At 39.7% G+C, this 21,430-nt stretch overlaps 1 protein-coding gene across 4 annotated transcripts in view; it reads left to right on the plus strand.

Moving 5' to 3' along the window:
- The first annotated feature begins 13,546 nt into the window (after positions 1–13,546).
- Positions 13,547–21,430, plus strand: part of LOC140333370 (spindle assembly abnormal protein 6 homolog) — a 39,924-nt gene continuing 32,040 nt past the window's right edge. Inside the window, exon 1 of one of the 4 annotated variants that reach the window (XM_072415017.1) lies at positions 13,547–13,805. In XM_072415017.1, the coding sequence (XP_072271118.1) occupies positions 13,708–13,805 (98 nt within the window). In that variant the 5' untranslated portion in view covers positions 13,547–13,707. The remainder of the gene's footprint in view (positions 13,806–21,430) is intronic. The other 3 variants (XM_072415019.1, XR_011921346.1, XM_072415018.1) reach the window with 3 other exon arrangements.

Below are 21,430 nucleotides of genomic sequence, written 5' to 3' on the forward strand. Positions count from 1 at the left end.
GGGGGGGGGGGGGGGAGATAGACCACCTCCGAATATCCACATAAAGTTTTTTAAACAAGGGCATATAATTACACCTGTAGAGACTATTGTAAGCGGGTGTCAACTGGATACCCAAATACTGAATAGAATCCTTATGCCAGCTGAAGTCAAATTTCTCTTGAATCACTGATAGCATCCCAGTGGGAAGATTTATATTACGAGCCTGAGACTTGGATTTATTTACTTTCAGGCGCGAGTATAAGGAAAAATCATCCAGAAGTTTCATTAGATTGGGTAAGGTAATTGCGGAGGTGATGAACATCAAGATATCATCAGCAAAGAGTGCACACTTGTGCTCTACCTGACCACAACTAATCCCCTTAATATTTGAGTCCATTCGCAGGGCTATCGCTAGAGGTTCAATTGCCAGGGCAAACAAAAGTGGAGAGAGAGGGCATCCCTGCCTGGTCCCCCTCTTAATTGGGATAGCTTTAGAAAAAAATCCCCCTAGCAAAATTTTCGCCTCTGGGGAGTCATACAAGGCCAGAAGCAGGTTAGTAAGTAGGTACCAAAGTCCATTCTGAAGTGAACCTGAAACAGATACTTCCAAGATATACTATCAAATGCCTTTTGGAGGTTGAGGGAAAGCAACATAGCCTGGCGTGAGGGGCCCCTGTCCCAGCTGGAGTTTACTACCGATATGAGATCAATGGCCCTTCTCGTTTGGTCCAGTGCCTGCCTGTGTTACATAAAGCCCACCTGATCTGGGTGAATATAAACTCCCAAGAAGGAGCCCAGTCTATTGGACATGATCTTAGTCAAAATTTTAAGATCACAATTAATCAGGGAAATAGGTCTGTAATTGGCTACTTCAGAGGCATCCTTCCCTGACTTAGGAATCACACTAATGAATGCTCTGCTGGCGTCACCCAGAAGAGAGTTCCCCTCCCGCAGAAAGTTAAAATATGCCACCAGGTGCGGCGCCAGTACAGTACTGAACGTTTTGTAATATAAATTAGGGAATCCATCCGGACCAGGTGAACTGCCCAATTTGAGGAATCTAAAAACTCCATTCAACTCCTCAATTGTGAATGGTCGTTCCAGAGTTGCCTTGTGTTTAGGATGTAGTTTGGGGAGGTCAAGCTTGTCAAGAAACCCTTCTATTCCCACTTTGGAAATTGAGTCCTCAGAACCGTATACTTGGCCAAAGAAGTCCTCAAAAGTCGCCAGAATTTTGTCCAGGTTTTGTGATAGCCTGCCGCCCTTGACCTTAATTTTAGGGAGAGCATGAATTTTGGGCTTGGGGTTAAGTTTATTGACCAATAGGCTTCCCGGCTTGTGACTCCACAGGTAAAATTTATGAGCTGCCCAGAGATTTTTCTGCCCTTGTGGTTAGAATCAAATTGAGTTCAGTGCATTTGGCCTCCAGCTGGGACTTCAACACGGAATGGGGAGCTGTCTTGTGTTGCAGCTGTAACCTGTGGTAGTCTTGGAGACAGGTATCAATCAGTTTGTTATGGGCCCTTTTACGTGATGCCCCCATTTTGATCAACTCCCCCCTAATATAAGCTTTATGAGCCTCCCAGTTAATAGTTGGGGATGTAGCACTTGCAACGTTAATCTGAAAATAACTATGTAACAAGGAATCTATTTCCCCTTTTGCCAATATGTCTGAAACAAAGCTTTCGTTAAATCTCCAGCGAAACCCGGGTTGAGGCCTGCTAAAACCCGTCACATATAAGGCCAGGGGGTCATGATCAGACCAGGGGGTCATGATCAGACCAAGGGGTCGACAGGATTAGGGCCCCAAGTAAGTTGGGGAGCATATGGGACTGGACGAAACCATGATCAATACGGAAGTACCGATCATGGGCCGCCGAAAAATAAGTATAGTCCCTAACCGATGGGTTAATTTCCCTCCAGCTGTCAACAAGATCATATTTTCTCAGTAATAGGAAAAGGGCATGTCTTTTTTTCGGAGGGTCCCTATATCTGCTCAATTTGGATTTATCTAAAATGTGATCCAAGGCCAGATTGGAGTCTCCTAGCAAAATTAGGGAGCCCTTCACTTTAGGCCAAATCTCGCCCAGAAAAGCGTGGAAAAACGCCAATTGACCCACATTGGGCGCATAGTAAGATGCCACCGTAATCAAATGAAGGCCTACATAACCAATCACTACCAGGAACCTGCCCCCTGGGTCCCTAAAGACCTCTAGAGGAGCAAAATTCATGCACTTTTGAAAACACAGTAGGACCCCACACTTCTTATCGGAATTGGCATTGTAAAAAATAGGATTTTATTTTCCTCTGGGGTCAGGGAGAAAAGCTTGGGATCTACAGGGAAACAAAAAAGACAAACAGGACAAACAAGAAACAAACAACCAGCTCATCAAACTTGCTTGTAACATACAAAGAAGGTTCGGGTACCTCCCCGACTCCCGGGAAGAATACCCTCCCGGCCCCGGGGGGCAGCCCCACCTCCCTTGCTCCTAGGAGCTCCAACTAGCTCCATCTCCTCAGGGAGATTCCAACCGGGCCAGTACCAATAAATAAGATCCGAACTAGATTCCCTGTTGGTTGAGGGCACGTGTGACCCCCCGGTTCCCACCGCTCTCCCAAATGCAAATACTGAGGCATACGGTCCTATCAATCAGAACTTAGCAGAACTTTAACATAGCAACCTGAGGAAACCATATGCTTGAGAAGGGCTTGGCAGCCACTTAACAGGTGTTTCAATATGGCAGTAATCTAGGAAAACGAAAAACCAATCCCATTTTGACTAGAGGTAACAATAACGCCCCAACACCAGGCCACAGCAGCAAGCACTTAAAGGCATTCTCGGGGCCTCAGTATATCGAGGACCATTTTAAAGTGCAGAGAGAACAAAGAAATATCAATGTATATATAGTAATATAACAACCACAAAAGTAGTGCCCCCAGAGATCCTCCAGCATAATAGAAAACTAAGGAGTTAGAAACTGTAACAAGATAGCGTCCAGTTTAACCGTTCAAGGTATCTTCTGTAGATGCTTCCCAGATGTTTTGACCTTATTCCAAAGTGGGTACAAAGATGCGGACGCTTCCCTGTCTGGCGTAGACTGGACATCCGCCCTCTGGATTAGGTCCAAATCTTTGAGGAGCTGCTCTCCCTCGGCAAAAGAGGAAAAGGAAAAACTTTTCCCCTGTAGTTGGAAAATCAATTTCAAAGGAAAGGCCCATCTATATTTAATCTTGTGATCAATCAGAACTTGCAATAGGGGTTTAAGCGCCCTCCTACGTTGGATAGTGAATAACGTTATGTCAGAGGAAATCTGTATTGGGTGTCCTTCCATCTCAACATGATCCAAGACCCTGGTAACTTTCAAAAGAGCTTCCTTTGTGGTAAAGTAGTGAGGCTTGACAATCACATCCCTGGGTGGACCATCCTGTCTGGGTGCCACCAGAGCCCTGTGTGCCCTATCAAGCAAAAGGTGAGACTCTGGTAAATCAGGTAAGAGATTCTGTAGAAATCGTCTCACTGCCTCTGTAACATCTTTAACTGATTCAGGGAGGCCCCTGATCCTATAATTATTTCTGCGAGACCTATTTTCCAGGTCATCAAGCTTAAGCTGTAGGTCATCGATCTGGTTGTGTAGAACCAAGATCTCCTTGGAATTCTGGGTAACTCGAGACACCATTTCATCATGGCTATTTTTGTGCTGTGAATGTAAGGTTTCAATCGTTACAAGAAAAAGGAGTACCCTGAATCAGCAAGACGACTTGTGCCACATGGTGCTGATGTTTCCATAGCAGTGTTCAGTACACTCCCTGATATTCCTGTTTCCAACATTGAGGATTTACAGAGTTTGGAGTGTAATCCAGCAGTTAGCAGTGGAAGTGAATATGAAGAAAGTGTTTCATCAAACCAGCAGTTCTCCCAAGAAGATATCAATATTTTAGTAAGTGACCTAAGTCTGTCAAAACAAGCATCTGAACTTTTAGCATCCAGGCTAAAACAAAAGAATGTCTGAGACCAAAAGTTAAAATAATGGTTTATAGGACTAGAGAGGTGACACTCCTACCATATTTCAGAGAAGATGGAGACTTTACTTTTGTAATATCCCTGGACTACTAGCCCATATGGGAGTACCAGAATACCGACCAGAAGACTGGCGGCTTTTTTTAGACAGCTCCACTCAAAGTTTTAAATCTGTTTTACTGCATAATGGCAACTGCTATGCATCAATTCCGATTGGTCACTCAACAAAACTTAAAGAAGAATATGTAAATATCAAAATGGTCTTACAAAAGCTTTGAACATCAATGGTCTATATTTGTTGACTTAAAAATGGTGAACTTTCTACTTGAACAGCAAAGTGGATACACACAGTACCCATGTTTCACCTTGTGCGATAGTAGAGCAAAGCAGGTCAACTGAAAAAAAGTGACATGGCCTCCAAAGGAAAACATGAAAAAAGGTGCAGCAAACATCATTAACTGGCCAATGGTTGACAAAGAATAAATCATTCTCCCTTCATTACACATAAAGTTGGGATTAATAAAGCAATTTGTTAGAGCTCTCAACAAGGACTGTGATTGATTCAAATACATTTGTAGATTCTTCCCTGGATTGAAAACTGAAAAATGAAAAGCAGGAATCTTTGATGAACTCCAGATTCAGAAACTGATAAATGATTCAAATTTCACAAGTTACATGACTGATACTGAAGCTTCTGCCTGGCACAGCTATGTCATGGTTGTCAAGAACTTCTTGGGCAACCATAAATAACCATAAACCACAAAATTAGGAAAACTGAACATTAAAAATTTAGGTTGTACTATGAGCATAAAGGTACACTATCTCCATAGCCATTTGCAAAAAATTTAAAAAGTCCTTGGCGATTTCATTGAGGAACAATGGGAGAGGTTCCATCAAGATTTAAAGGTGATGAAAGAAAAGTTTTAGGCCAGACGGGGCAGATACATGACAGCAGACTACTGCTGTAGCCTTCAATTTGATTGTTCTGATCATCAACATAATAGGAAATCATACAAACGGAGTTTTTGAATGAGTTCTTTGTGATTAGTTCCATAAATATACTGATCATATTGACATTAAGTATTTCAAAATTTCAATTTTGTATAAGTAGGCATATGTTAATTTTCATGTTTCATTAGTTTTCTATGCGGGTAATATTGAGGTCATTATTTCAAAAACTAGAGCCAATCTAGCAAAACCAATATCATATTTGGAATCTGTGAATCAAACATAACCTAAAATGACTTTAATCTGTTTGGAAAGAAAATGTTTGTTGACCAGTGTTATGGTTCATTCTGTTTTGTGACACTGGGAAAATAACATAAAGCAGGGGAGTTGGAAGCCTTAATGAGTGAAGAGAATTATTACTTGGTTGGTATTCCTGAATCCTGGCTTTGTTCTTCACATGACTGGGCTGTCAATATTCCTGGGTATACTCTCTTTCGTAAAGACAGAGTCAAGCCAAAGGGTGGTGGTTTCTGTCTGTATGTGAGAAGTGATCTGAAAGTGAATGTGTAAGAAGAAATTGCAGAGGGAACAAGCGATGAGGTTGAGGCATTATGGGTGGAGTTGAATGTGGTGTTGAATAACACACAATTAAATATTGGAGTCTGCTATAGGCCCCCCAGTGCTAAGGAAGAAATAGAAAATCAACTACTAGTGGAAGTGTTTGAATTAGAGGAAAGTAAGGCTAACCACCTATCTTTTTTCAAATATATTAATAGCAAAAAGATCAGATCTGAGCATATAGGAAGCAGCAATAAAAAACAAAAGCTTTAAATTTAGGCTAAAAAATAAAACACTGTTTCAATTTTAAAATTTTAAGGTCAGGTATAATTGCAGAAATAAACGTTATTTATAATTATTTGCCTTTATTTATACCACTGTTGCTACTAAGATGAATCCTACTAACAATAATATGCATAATGCATGGTCATTGGTTCCTTTTTTACTAAACCTTGCAAAAGCATTGCCTAACCAATCTACCAACAGGCTAATACCAACCATGACAAATGAAATTCTATTAGCTGAAGAAAAGGTGATCATCAATACAGACCTGTCAACTGTTAAAGAAGGAATGAATGAAGTTATTACGGTTATGAACAGTGGAAAACCAGCTGAAATGGATACAGTTAAATAAAATACTGACTCACAGATATTTAGGACAGGTAATCTGTTCAAAAGCAATAATTAGTAGGGCATAAAAAATGTTATTCCTTACCACCTTACCAAAAAAGTTCTCAGCAAAATTATTTGCAAGATATTGGCAGATGAACTAAAAAACAATCTTTGAAAACAATAATCAGGATTCAAACCAGATACATCCTGTGCACACCATTTTTTTTACTACAGCTGATTTGTTCTCTGGTTACATCACATTATTGGCTCTTCAGTTCTTCCATTCATCTGACTTCACACGTATTACTTATAGTGACTCTCTTTCTCCTTTTTGGAATATCACTCCTGATCATTATTGGCCTGATTATTCATCAATTATTTTGTATTCTTGCAACTTTGGGTTCACTCTATGACACCACTTCTACTGCTGTAAACTTCTACAAAGGTCTTCTACAAAGCGTCTCCACCTAGTACACACCCACATAATCATGTCTTTACTCCTTACTTTCAGAGTTCAAAGGGAATACAATTCATCTTGTTGATTACTCTTTCTCACATGTATTATTGTTTTACCCTGCACATGTTTTAATTTTTTCACCTAGTTCCTATACAGTCATTCCTGACCTACTCTTCAGTTACCATAATGGGGCATATTCTTTGATATAAAATCAATTGATGATATCTATTTATGTAACCAGAGCCATGGAAACATATTGATTATTTGGCATGTACTGTTATTGCAACTCTCTAAGCATAAATCTTATGTCTGATATACTCGTTTTAATGATTGTAAAAAACAGATCTTTTACCCGACATTTTGCAATCATAATTGTTTCATGGTGTCGATAAAAACATGCTCTATTCTAGGTTTGCTGTATCACCCAGCTTCACTGGGGAAGTGAAAAAAATCAGGCCCAATAAGAGAAAGGTATCAAAAAACATTGTGCCTCACAGGTTGGTGTGCATGGTGTCATATAGCTTCAGACCAGTCAGAATGCCCGATTCTAACCCATATCAACTGACAAAAGTGCCTACAATGGGCGTGTGGCCAGAACTGATCATGCCACATGCACAATTTCTTTTTGAAAACATGGACAGCAGCTGTATGCAGTATGGTAAGAAGACAGGCAATCCGGGGCTTTGTGAGTTAAAGGATCTGCTGCTTACATGTTGGTGCCAGATACCACAAAACACCTTCAGAGGTCTAAAGAGGTCCATGCCTTGAAGGTCGGAGCTGTTTGAGGGTACAAGAGTCACCTACACAATATCCAGTATGTGACCTAAAAGTTTTGGCTCATCAGTGTGCAATGTCTATTGGCATCACTTCAATCATATCCAGGTATGACCAGATGAACATTTTAGTTTGGACTATTGGGAAAGAAGGGGAAGTACAGCTTTACATAAACCACAAACGGTCTTGGTGTTGCCTCATCTCAGAGAAACAATTGTGACTAATCATTCCTCACAGACACTTGCTTATAACCTAAGAGCCATATCTCTTAAAAAATGGACAACAAGCTTGTAGAATATTCCTGGCAATATATTAAACAAATAATAAAATTCTTCTGTAAAACAAGTCAAAGTGCAGTTTAGAAATTCATTGTGCTATCAGAAGTAAACCAAGCACATTTAGGTAAGTCTATTAAAAATGTAGTAGTGTATGCACACAGGACTAAAAATAAATCTAATATTTTCACAATAAACTAATCTCTACACAATACTCATGTGTCATTGAGAGTGTTATTAATGCATCTAAGGCAAACAACACATTTAAAAGGTATTGATTGTCATTTACAAGCTTCGTTTAATGTTTGCGTTCCCCACCTTTATTTAGACCTTACAATTCTTATGTACTTTAGTGTCAACGACTGGATTCCATGGCTAAAGTAAACATGAAAACTGCAAAAACGAGTATCTCCGCAAAGCTTTAAATCTTAAAAGCAACAAGCAAACCAACTTCTAACTATGGTTCCTATAAAACATTTGCTGATAGAGAGCAAAAATTTTTTTTTTAAAGAAATGTATACTGAAATAAACTTGTAGACTACTGATCTTGTCTTCTGAAAATCTCAGCTGCATAGCCATAATGCTGAGTCATTTGCCCATTGTATGCAAATCAGTGGTCCTCCACCTCAGTCTGACTCTGCTAGCTACATGCTTGTTTTGTGCCTACAAAAACTACATGTATCATCACATGATTGGCTCCATCAATGGATCTCAAGAATCCTTTAAGGACCCCTATACACCTGTATGTTGTAAAGCTCACATTCATTCCAATAATTTTCTGTGTACCTGATTTACATCTATATCACAAGCTCAACAAAAAAAAAATTTCACTTGCCAAGAATTTTTCAAGATATTTAGTGTATTTCAGGTCTGCTGAATCCAGAAATGACATCAGTTTCATTGAATTGGCTCTAGTTATTGTGATACAGGAATAGGAATAGACAATTTTACCAACAACAAATGTTAACACAGATTATTATTATCAATCTTTATTTACACTGATGTTTTGCATTTTTATATATAATGTAGCATTTTATTTTCATGAAACTTTCATTTTCTTTCTTTTTTTTTCATACATTTTCTTGTTTTACAGAAATATGATTTCTTCAAGAAGTTGTTTAAATGACCCTAATGTATTTTGCTACATTTGTGGTGATTATTCTCAGCAAAAACAGTGAAGAAATATTACAGAATTTGTGAAACAAGCATATCTTGCATTTCTTTGGTATTAAACTGGGGACCAAGATAAGTATTGGGCTCCCCATATGATATGCAAAACTTGTGTGGAGTGTCCATCCAAATGGAAAAATGGAAAACTGAAAAGTTTGAGATTTGATGTACCTATGGTATAGCGAGAGTCCAAAAATCATCACGATGATTGTTATTGATGTGCTGTGAATGTAAAAGGTTTCAATCATTACAAGAAAACAAGAGGGAGTACCCTGTATCAGCAAGACGACCTGTGCCGCATGGTGCTAATGTTCCCATAGCAGTGTTCTGTACAGTCCCTGATATTCCTGTATCGAACATGGAGGATTTACAGGGTTTGGAGTGTAATCCAGGAGGAAGTGAATCCAGTGGAAGTGAATATGAAGGAAGTGTTTCATCAAACCAGCAGTTCTCCCAAGAAGAGCTCAATGATTTAGTACATGACCTTAGTCTGTCAAAACAAGCATCAGAACTTTTAGCATCCAGGCTAAAAGAAAAGAACTGTCTGAGACTGAGAAATTAAAATAACGTTTTATAGGACAAGAGAGGTGACACTCCTAACATATTTCAGTGAAGATGAAGCCTTTGTGTACTGTTGTAACCTCCCTGGACTAGTAGCCCATATGGGAGTACCAAAATACGGTGAAGCAATTTGTTAGAGCTCTGAACAAGGACGGGGATTGCTTCAAATACATTTGTAGATTCTTCCCTTGATTGAGTACTGAAAAATTAAAAGCAGGAATCTTTAATGGACCCCAGATTTGGAAACTGATATATGATTCAAATTTCACAAGTTAGTAGTCATAGGGGATTGTATGATCAGGAGGACGGATAGAATAGTTTGTCGCTCGGATCCCTTCAACAGAATGGTTTGCTGTCTCCCTGGTGCCAGGGTTCGACATGTGGTAGACCGAAAGGACAAACTACTGGAAGGGGCAGGACACGACCCAGCTGTCTTGGTCCATGTTGGAACCAATGACAATATAGATAAGAGCCTGTTCAATATATTCAATATAGATTAAAGAGCCTGTTCACCAATGCTAGAAGTCTAGCAAACAAGATAGGCGAATTGGAAGCCTTATTTTTAGTGAGGAGCATTATGACTTAGTTGGTATTGCTCAATCCTGACTTTGTTCTTCGCATGACTAGGCTGTCAATATTCCTGAGTATACTCCCTTTCATAAAGACAGAGTCAAACCAAAGGGTGGTGGTGTCTGTCTGTATAGAAGAAGTGATCTAAAAGTGAATGTGAAGATATTGCGGATGGAACAAGCGATGAGGTTGAGGCATTATGGGTGGAGTTGAAAGTGGGGTTGAATAACACACAATTAATGATTGGAGTCTCTTGTAGGGCCCCCAGTGCTAAGGAAGAAATAGAAAATCAACTACTAGCACAGATAGAAAAAGCAGCAAAAAGTGGAAGTGTTTTAATTAATGGGAGATTTCAACTACCCTGACATTGACTGGAGTAATGGGACTACAGAGACAGCAAAAGGGAGGAAATTTGTGAATTTAATACAAGATAATTTTATGGTACAGTTTATAGAAGCCCCAACTAGAAATGATACTCTGCTGGACCTAGTTTTTTCTAACACTACAAAACATCATCCCTTTTGATGCTCCACATACACCGCAGATGGTTTACCAGATTCTTAGCCAATACACATACTCTGTGTGCCTATAGGATAAGGGAACATATTCATATGAACAAATTCTGCTATTTGGGCTTTGCTGAGTCCCACTCCTGACAGCCCTTGACAATAACACCCCTATTTCTATCCCCTATACTAAAATCCTTGATTCTACTGTTACCTAGGTACTAGTTCCCAAACTTTTAGGCCCCCTAAACAGCCATCTAAATTAACTCCCTACATTCTAAAGCACCAGACTATAAAGTTTCCAAACTTTAAAGTCTTTCTCATCCTTAGCTACAAAAACAAAGGCCCTGAAAAAATATTTAAGCTCTGTCTGTGAAAAAGAATATGCAGGGCTTTTTTCTCATTGAAGGCACCGTTCCGGCAACTTTTTTGAACTGATTTTCCAAGTCCGTAAAAGTCCTTGAAGGGGAACAACTGTCAGTGAAAATGACAGCTCAGCCTGTAAATACAGGCTGTGCATGTGTGCTTCAATACTTGACAGTGGTTGAGCAGCCAAAGTGCTTGGGAAGTCTCATCACATGCAGTGTGAACTGCGTGACCTGCAACAACATTTGAACAGCGCTGGTGGTTTAAATTTGACTGACAATTTCCCACTGACACAGTGATTAAGAGCATTCTGCTTATGGTGCAGTGATACATGCAGGCTGGGCTGAGGAAACGGTAAAGGAGAACTACAACTCTAAAGCCCTCATAAAAGCTTTCCTGGAGGATTAACAAGATGTGAGTTCCGGCACTTTTTTTCTTACAAAAAAAGCACTGAGAAGAGGTATAGTATTACATTTTCCGCAGGCAGTGTCTCAGATTTTCACTGTCTTAAAGAGCCTTGGCCACTAAAGAATGATATGTCAAGCTACCATGTGATGAATTCTTGGTTCTCCTTGCTTTACACTGTGATTCCACTTGCCAGCCCCTTCATAACCAATGCACCTTTTAAATGATGTGCTGGCAGATAGAACCATTCCAACCCTACCCTCTATATACACAAAACATAATAAATGACAATCATGTTTTAACCTCACCTAACAAAAATGAAAGACTAGACAATCACTGATTAACATGAACACTCACAATATGCACAGATAGCCAGATGAGCATAGAGTGGAGAACACTGTTATATGTGAAAGCCCAGTCACACATTCAATACTACAAAACTAGTGAGGGACATTGTGTAGTTTGTGCTTTAAAGCTAAACTTAAGGAAGCACCTTAAAGGAACCTCAAAACTTTATTTTGTCAATTGTAGTGCTTCTGGGCGATAGTCAAAAATATTTCAAACAGCTGAGGGAGTGGGCGGACACCGCACGCGGGGGGGAATAGGCTGGATGATCGTTGTAGTCCATTAGACAGAAGGTGAGGTAAGTTCAAGATACTTGCTGCAGCTTCTAATGCTTTTTGCGTAGAAGTCACAGAGTTCAGGAAAATGGGACTAATCACATGGAGCAAATAGGCAACCTTTTCATTAGATTGTGAGCTCCTTTGAGGGACGACTAATATGTTAGTGTTAAATAAATATTTGATAATATTAATAATAATTATATTAGTATTTCTTGTTGTGATAGACAGGCTTGCAGATTTTTTGTTAACCAAAAATTATGTTACAGAATAAGACAGAATCATTTTGGCCAACAAAATAGTTGTGACAAGAACTGATGTATTTATAATTACACAAGTAATAAACAATTTGTACTTTTTTCATTAGTGTCATATTGTCATGCTCTATACATGCAACATAAAATATTTCCAATCTTAGATCCACCTTAATAATATTTGTGTGCTTTAGGTTTCTACATTTTATTTATACTCACTGGCATACACATATACTATAGTATAAAATGATTAACCTTTCTTCTCTAAAAGGAAAAGAGTGGAAAACCCTCCAAAGTGAGGGGAGCCCTTCTCTCCCAGTGCATAGAATAGATGGATAGATAGATCTTCCCCTAAAATTATCTTCTGATGACAAAAATAAAATTTCTGCCTGGTTGACAATAGGGAGGATGAAGAGGGGAGTTGATCAAAGCATTGAAATCCATCAAAATCAAAAAGGCTAAACTTTCATACAAAAATTTGGTGTATGTATTTGTAATCTGCATTCCAAGCACCAGTATACCTGGTTCTCATACATTGTCTGGTTCGTCCACATGCAGTAAAACACTCTGCACCTATAGAGCAGATTTTAAACTCCATCTTTTTACATTCACAGTTGTCTCCAAAGATGACAAAAAGGAAGAGAATTCTACAGTTATGTGTTCCCTGCTGTGCCTTGGATCGCTCATAGAAGTACAGTAGCTAAACAAGTTTTTACATCAAACACACATGAAGATGTGTCAGATGCCTGGTGCTGTAGCTCTATCCAGTCCTGCACTCCTCAACTGAAATGACTTACTATGATGTTGATGTATGCTATGACCCTTTTATTTATTGGATTTCAATTGAGGAGACTAAGCATAACATGCAGGAGCAGGGAGGGCTATCCCTATTATATACAGAAAAAAAGGGGACACACTGGTAACCAATCTTTTTTTTTATTATATAAAACGGTTGGCCAATCTTTTGTATGATAAAAATGTGATGACGGGTCTGCTTTAAGGCTGAGCTGCAAATTGTAAAGGAGAGGAAGTTGCAGCAATAAACAATATTGTAGGTTTACCTGCGGTGAAAAAAGGTCACTTTTTTTTTTTCAAAATTCTCCAGTGAATGCACTGCAACTAAACAACGTCCAGAATGACCGTATCAATAATCTAAATAATTGCACCTGTTCATACATATCCTAAACTAACATATAGACGCCGTGTTTTGGTATTTATCATATATATATACACATATAAGAAATCTGCTGAACAACATGACTTTACCCCGGCAGCACATCCCCCCAGTCGTTTAGTATCTATTAGAATATGAAGGGATGGCCTGCGCACACCTGCCCCGGGGTTACTCACACCCCAGAGCGGCCTGTGTCTGGAAGATGGAAGAAAGCGGCGGGAAGGTGGCGCGAATCCCCACAGGAGAGGCGGCCAGGGCGGTGGGGGAGAGGCCTGGGGTCGGGTGAAGAGCACACACAGGGCGAGGTGTGGCCCACCAGTCAGCCAGCATGCGGCTTCTATACAATAGGCTACCCATAGGAGAAGGTCGCTGTGTGCTGTTTTAGCAGGTACTAGGAGCCCCGCCCCCTCCATGTGATCTCTGTTCCTACCTGCTGCATTGCTGAGCACGTTGGATATGTATGACTAGGAGCACCAGGCACTGGGCAGCCATGACGACGGAGGAATTGTTCTGTAAGGTGCTCAACATTATCATCAAATGCCGGGACTGTGAGGAGAGGTAACGAGCCCACCGCCAGAACCCCTGGCACTGTCTTGTCAGAGTACCGCACCAAGTTGTGTCAACATTGTGTGTGTACCGAAAGTTGTGTCAGCGGTGTTGTGTTATTAAACTTTCTGTATACTTCTGTTATTATAACATTGATATTTCAAGCTTTAGTTTTTGATGCTTCAATATAGTTCTAACACAAAGGGTTGTGATGTGCCCAAATCAGTGCCCGCTCTATTGGTTGCCATGGGTTACAGCCCCCCTGGCTCAGAGACATACAGAGGGTATCATTGCATTGTTGTGGCTGCTGTGCTGATTTGAGTGACTACAGTAAAAAAAAAATTTATCACTTACCTGGTACAGGTCCTCAAATCTGATGATGTGTTGTGACTTCTGAGTACTTGTATGTATGGAATACAGGGCCAGGCTTTGTATGTGTGGAGTCAATGTTTTTTGTAGTCCTGGGGACCTTTATTATGAATTTCTAGGATGCCAGAGCCCCCCAACCTATTCATATGCACAGGTAGCAGTAGATCTCTTCCTTGGAACATGTGGTTTATGATGACCTGTGCAGTCAGTAGCCCATCCCTATGGCAGTGCTTAGATAGGCCACGTTAACCCTGGCAACTGCACATTCAAGTGCCTTCTGTGTAATGGCTCCTTAGCTGGCCGCCAAAGCTGCTGCAGCGTGTTGATAGCTATTGATAGAGCAGCGGTGGGCAAACATTGCATTGTCCCGCTACTGAGGAGCAATTTCTTAAACGTTAGCATGGGGTCCCTAAGTGATTCTGGTGTTGGAGACTTCTCTCCAGTATTATGTGATCTTCAGATGACACTTTTTCTTTTTTAGTTTTGCATAGAGATGGGAGTGTTTAGAATCAGATTTGTCTTGCTCATGGTGTCCCAATTAGAGAGCGGCGTCCTTTCTCAATTTAACCCCCCTAGCGTTCTAATTTGGTCAGTTTTTTTGAAGCAAAAAGTTATCCTATTTTTTTGCATAGATTTTTTTGTTTATATTATGGCCTGTACTTCTTAGTAATAACTCCCGGGTATAATAATTATATTTATTTATTATATTATAATCATAAATTATAATATATTACATAAGTAATAATCATAATTAAAAAATAATGAAAGAATAGACCTCAACAATGTAATTTATAAAAAAAACAATTTTATCAAAAAATTTCAAAAGTTGCGCTGTTTAGCCCTAACGGTTCCATAGCCATCTGTTCTATGTTGCAGAAGGAACTCATAAGGCTCAGGAGATGTATAGAAATGATCAGTTATGACACAATAGCCCTGACCTAGGAATGGGTCAATGAGGGATAGCACTGAAGATGTTGCCAATCCATAATGGCTGTATCTGGGGTTGAACTGTGTCCCTTTTCCAGTGTACAGTACCGTACTCCAAATGTAGCCAGATGAGGATTCACACAGCATATATGTTTTCACGCCAAATCGTGCCCTCTTTGACGCAATGTACTGCACCCATCTGAGCCTCCCCTTGTAAGCCATTAGACTTTCGGCAATGCTGACATTTCTTGAGACACTTCCCAAATTTTCTTCAGTTTTGGTGGAGGATGGGTAATCTCATCAAATTCTTCATTGTTTGCGAAGTGCAGGTACTTCTTTATGACAGAAAAGCATTATTCTTGCATGACTGTACCACTTCTGCAGGGGTTTGCCCACAACTCACTGCAGGATCACCAAGCCCAAAAACAGCCAAATGTCATCCTTGGTCTCAGGTTCCCACTTATTGCTTCTTGCAAACCTTAGGTGTGGAGCACTTTGTTGTTGTCTAGAGTACCTGCATAAAACAAAAAAAAAGGTATTTTAGGATATGTTCTTTTATAGTGTGGTGAAGGTTGCAAGTAATATGTTAGAAAACACAGATCAGCATACATGTTGTCATAAAAACATTCAAAAGTTAGCAAACACAGAGCAGCACACGTTGGCATAAAAAAAAAAAAAAAAATAGCCAAAATTTTCAAAATGTTAGCAAACACAAGAGCGGTTTACCTGTTTGTTTCCGCAACAATTTTTTTTCGATAACTTTATCGGTCAAAAGCAACTTCAGGTATGCCAGGGGGTCGTCGCATTCATCCTTGATTGTCATCCCAGGTGCACTGGTGAATGGGAATCATGGCGGTGCTGCCTGGTCCGCATCACCATGTGCGCACAGCACTGACCTCAGGTTCAGAATCGTCGCTCAATTCATTTTCGCTGTCTGATGACAAATCTCCTGGTGAATCACCATCGCTCGATTCCACAGGGGACTCCAAATCACTATCACTGCTTTCAAATTCCACTAAAACAGCGATTGCGCCGGCGAGATGCTCTTTGGATGCCATGTGGTCCCCAGTAATCAGTCAGGATCGATCAATGTCAAAGACAAAGTGATGAAATGATACATTCAGGAAGTGATTTATAAGCCATCAAAAGGTCAGAATAAGGTCAGGGCTAATAGTGGGCAAACTGTAAATCAGGGGCACTGGGCAATGATGTTTGGTGTACTAAAATATGTACTTGTACTTTTATTATGTGTTTTGTACTGTAAAAAAAAAATTTAAAAGCAGATTACATAATAATCTGCTTTTAAATTTCCCACCCCCACAATCCATCACTCCACCGTCTTGCCAGGTGATGCGATGGGGATGTCCCCGCTCTGCTCACTCCTCTAGATCCACCAATGATGCTGCTCGCATCACCCGGAGGATGCCAGCGTCACATCCTCCGGGTGATGCAAGCAGTTAGTAAATTCTGGGGGTGATGCCAGCGGGTTAAAAATGAGGTAAAACTTGATAAAAAACACGGCATAGGCGTTTTCCAGCATTTTAAAGGCAAACTTTAAAACGCTAATAAAAGTGCATGAAAACGCATATAAACCCAACACCCATGTAGACCCAGTCACGCAGAGGACAATTTTACTTAGTTTGTAGATTGTTTTGTAAGAATATGTAAATATTTAATTGTGTGTAACCTGACCACAGGTTCTGCAACCCTTTTGCTGCCAGGCCCAGACTCAGTTTTCCACACTTTTTTTTTTTTTTTTTTTTTTTTTTATATATAAACATTCTATTCTATATTTTACAATTTACAATGCCACAATTATCAGATGTATTACAACAATAAATTGTTCCTCTACGCATTTCACAAATTAGGAAAAGGAGGGAAAAGATGGCAAGAGACTACATCTGTTATTGATGTAACTGGAATAAAAGACTTACATGTGGAGCCTTTTACTATCTTCTCATCCTTTCCTTACATCCTGGTTGCCTAGTTTTAGGCCTGGTTGAGTGGCGTAAAGTTTTTACTGTCTTAGTTGCTTTGATACAGGGCTCATTTTCATTGTATTTCCTCTCTCGAGGAAGTAATTACTCTGCAAAATGCGTAGAGCAGGAGTCTGCAAACTCCGGCCTTTAGACCAGATACAGCCTAGTCAGTAGTTCATTCCGGCCTAACGCCCCCCCCCCCCCCCCAGTTGATCCGGCCTAATCCCGGCTGCCAGGGGTCGGCAACACGTGGCTCCGAAATAGGGTTAAGGGGACGGGACATTCCCTCTCCTCCGTATACATTGCGGTGGAGAGGGATTTCCTTTCAGGTACGTTCCTGGTGGGGGCGGAGCCATTAGCGCAAGGACTCGAGAGATAGTCCGGCCTAGTGTGCCTTCTTGACCTCCTAAAATGGCCTAGTAGCCAAAAAAGTTTGCTGACCCCTGGCGTAGAGGAACAATTCATTGTTGCAATACATCTTCTGATAATTGTGACACTGTGTATGTTTAGTGACACAGTGTCCAACAGGCTATGACAAACAGCCAAAATGGAATGTTTATATTTGTTTTTTCTTATTCTGTATGAATCTAAATTATTTTAATTGAACTTTTGAATTTTAATATTTGATATGCTTTTAAAGTCCTATGAAAATGTTGGTTGTTTGTGTATTTGTAAGATTTTTGTTTGTTCTTTTATCTATAGTTGTTAATGTTTACTGAAGCTATACGCTAAAATCAATAATGGATATTGTGCAACCAGCATTTTTTACTTTGGTTTCCCATTTTTTTTCTTATGTTATGCATGTCTTCTCAAAAACTACTTCTTGGGACATGGAAATTAGTTTTATAGCCAATTGTGGAAGATGTGCAAGCATTATAGTGATAAAAATCTGTCCAGAACAAAATTTAATGTAGGCTTTTACTGCTGGTTTTTAGTTAGAAATGCTAGTTGATTGGCTGTCATAGTGATTTTCTTTATATTAAACATCTTATTTACTGACTTGGAACTGGTAATAAAACATTTATTCAGCATACTTGTTCCTGTTCATTGACTCTGAAAGACAGCCAGGAAACACACATTTTCAGAGGGCAAGTGACGGCAGTTTACATGTTTTTCTATGACAGGTTCCCCCTTTCGAGCAATGTGTGTATCAAAAATAGAACTGATCATGTTATGTATAAAAATATACCAGCATTTCCCTTTGTTACGAAATATACATTTTATTAGTATTTTATCTTGTAGGTTTAGTTACTGTAATGTAAATGGGTTGTCCTGGATTATTGCTTGCTGGCAGTTTTTTTTTGTGTTTTCTTACTGTTGAGATACACTGTTTTGTTTTGTCCTAATGATAACTGTTGCTGGGACTGAAAACGAGGAAAATCTAATATTTGAAGATATTACTATAAAAAAGAGGAGAGGGGAATTCTTGCACTTGGCATTGTTCAGTGACATCTGGCTAAGAATCTGGCTTATTTGTATGGGATCATTTTCCTTGCTTTTGTGCCTAGGGGATAGCAATTGCAAGTAATCACAACAGAAAACAGATGGCCTAAAAAGTTTTTTTAGAGGCCATGTTGCCAGTGGTGGTGGCAGCCACACTCTTCTGTGCCTGCTTTGTTGACATACAAGTTACAGCTGCAAGTGGAAAGCTGCTGTGTACAAGGTACCTGTAACAGAGGTCTAATGGGGCCCAATTTCAGAGGCACCCTGTGGGGACAAGCAGAAAACAGGGAGCTGAAACTGCTAGATGGACATCTAGCCATGCAAGAGGGAGGAAGGTAAGTGATGGCCGGGGTGCAAGAGGGAGGAAGGTAAGTGATGGCCGGGGTGCAAGAAGGAGGAAGGTAAGTGATGGCTTCGGTGCAAGTTTATTAGTAAGTGTGATTGTGTTCTTGTAGGTGTAAATCATTAAAATGCCTCAAAGTAGGTATTGCTATGCAGTGTTTAAAGTTGATGGAATTCATCATAGGAAGTATTATTCACTAGGGTGTAAATAACTTTTTCACTCCTAACCCCTGCATCCTGCATGTTTTGCACACTGCATACACTCATGCACACTAGTCTGCATTTTAGTTTTCACCTGGCCCCAGCACCGTAATGTTACTTTTTTTTTTATATAATTTATTATTTTTTTGGCATTATAGGTACTTGTGTACAGTTTTCTATATATACACCAGTGTTAAACCCAGGCATTTTTTTAAGCTGGGGGGGGGGGGTCTAAATTGTAGGCAGGCGGCAGTCCCTGTATTGTGACCCAATTTTTCAGCAAACATCCAAAAACAGCTGGGTGGTTACTGAAAATTGCCTGACTAAAAGGGGCTGGGGAGAACACGGATACACTATACTATATTTTTGCTCTTTATTGTAAAAAGTTAGACAACTCTGAAAACACCTGTTCCAATGACAACAATGACATTGATCAATTGGCAGTCGTTCAACTGCCCTGGTGGGTCTTGCATACCATACCTTGGATGATGTGTTTAACATACAGCTGTGGTTACGTTTGCTGTGAAGCAGTAATGACGTCACTTCTCAATTGCCCTTGTGAACTATATGAATGTCTATAGTATGGGACACACACACACACACACACACACACACACACACACACACACACACTCTCTGAGTTGGTCAAAAAGGCTGGTCACTAAAATGTTTATTTTTTTTATTTTTTGTTTAATGCTTTTCTGTACCATAGTGTCAGACTCTGTGCTGCAGCCATTTGAATGAAAGTCTTTGACACATGGTATAAGAATGCACCCGGCATTTGTAAAAAGAGACTTGCACTCTAAAGCCAGGAACCAACATATGCGCAGTATTAAAGACGCAAAAATTAGAAGTTGTAAATGTGTTTGTGAAGGGGGGTATTTTTATTCTGAGACGTGAAACCATATTCACTAGTTTGCAACAGGCGGGATGTAAGGGATTTTTTGCCCATTTTAAAATATTAGGCTCACTGAGTACTAATTGTGAATCAAGAACTATGGAAATATAGCACAGGTGCAGCTTCTACAGGTATATACAATACTATAAAGAATACTTCTCATTCTTGCCAATATTTACTGGGTATAGAGGGTGGGGTGGGACCACTGATAAGTACTAAAAATGAGGGGCACATCATAAAAGGATCTATAATTTTAGAGGTATATAATCGGGATGGGGCACTATTATTTAGAGTCCATATAATGGTGGGGCACTGTATAGGAAGATTCAATCTGGGGAACACTATAAAGGGACCCCTTATTGGGGGGAGCTGTTAAACAAAAAGGCATAGACTAATGACATGCAGTAAGAGCACCAGAGGGAATAGAATTGAACCTAAAAATGGGGGCTATTACAATAAAAATAAAGTTAGCTACTCCTTACAGTGTGTGGTTTTACAGTGGAACTTTTGATAATATAATGGTTGAAAACTAAGAAAATGTGTTTTTTTTTATAATGTATAGAAAATTTAAAAAATATATATTATAAAGCAACGCTCTCAAAGAAAAGAACACCGTACCTACTGTGAAACATGAAGGAGTCTTGGTTTTGTTTTGGGGCTGCTTTACTGCATCTGTCATTAAGTCCTCGCAAGTCTGAACAGGGAACAAAGAAATCTCAAGACTGGACAGTATATAAGGATCCAGAATATCTTTACAATGTCAGAAAGCTCTGTCTGACGTACTATTAAAAATAGATTTACCTAATTCTATACCCCATGCAATAACCATTCCATATCCTACACTCTGTATAGTATAATCAGAATACCACACAAAGAGCACCAAGTAGTGTAATGCCAGCAGTAGAAAATACCCAAATCCCATACCCGATTGTGACTAGTCAGGAAAGCAGTTCCTAAATGGACATTTCAAGCCCCTGAGAACATATGGGAGCCATGGGAGTGAAGCATGTAGTCTCTGCTTACAAAATTCTGATTTTTTTTACTGGTTTTCGTGCCTGATGCTTGAGTTCTGGCTGAATTTTTTTTTTATGAGCCCTGGTTTAAATCATTAAACATCCGTAGAGAGACCTGAAACATGCAGTCTGGAGAAGGCACCCTTCAAGTTTTTAAAAGCAAAAAGATAAGATCTGAGCATGTAGACCCCTAAAGGATGTCGCTGGGTTGGTAACTGGGGATAAAGAAAAGGCATATTTACTAAACACTTTTTTTTAACTCTGTGTACACAAAGGAAAATGGCAGAGCTCAAGTCCGAATTCATGATAGCAATGTCACTGCCTTAAATGAATCACAATGGTTCAGGATTACATCCACATGTCCTCAAAGAGCTGAGCTTGGTTTTTTCCAAGCCATTATTTCTAATTTTTAGAGACTGTTTAGTCACTGGCATGGTACTGATTGGCGTAAGGCCAATGTGGTTT

This window comes from Pyxicephalus adspersus, chromosome 6, assembly GCF_032062135.1.
Source record: "Pyxicephalus adspersus chromosome 6, UCB_Pads_2.0, whole genome shotgun sequence".
Classification (NCBI taxonomy): Eukaryota; Metazoa; Chordata; class Amphibia; order Anura; family Pyxicephalidae; genus Pyxicephalus; species Pyxicephalus adspersus.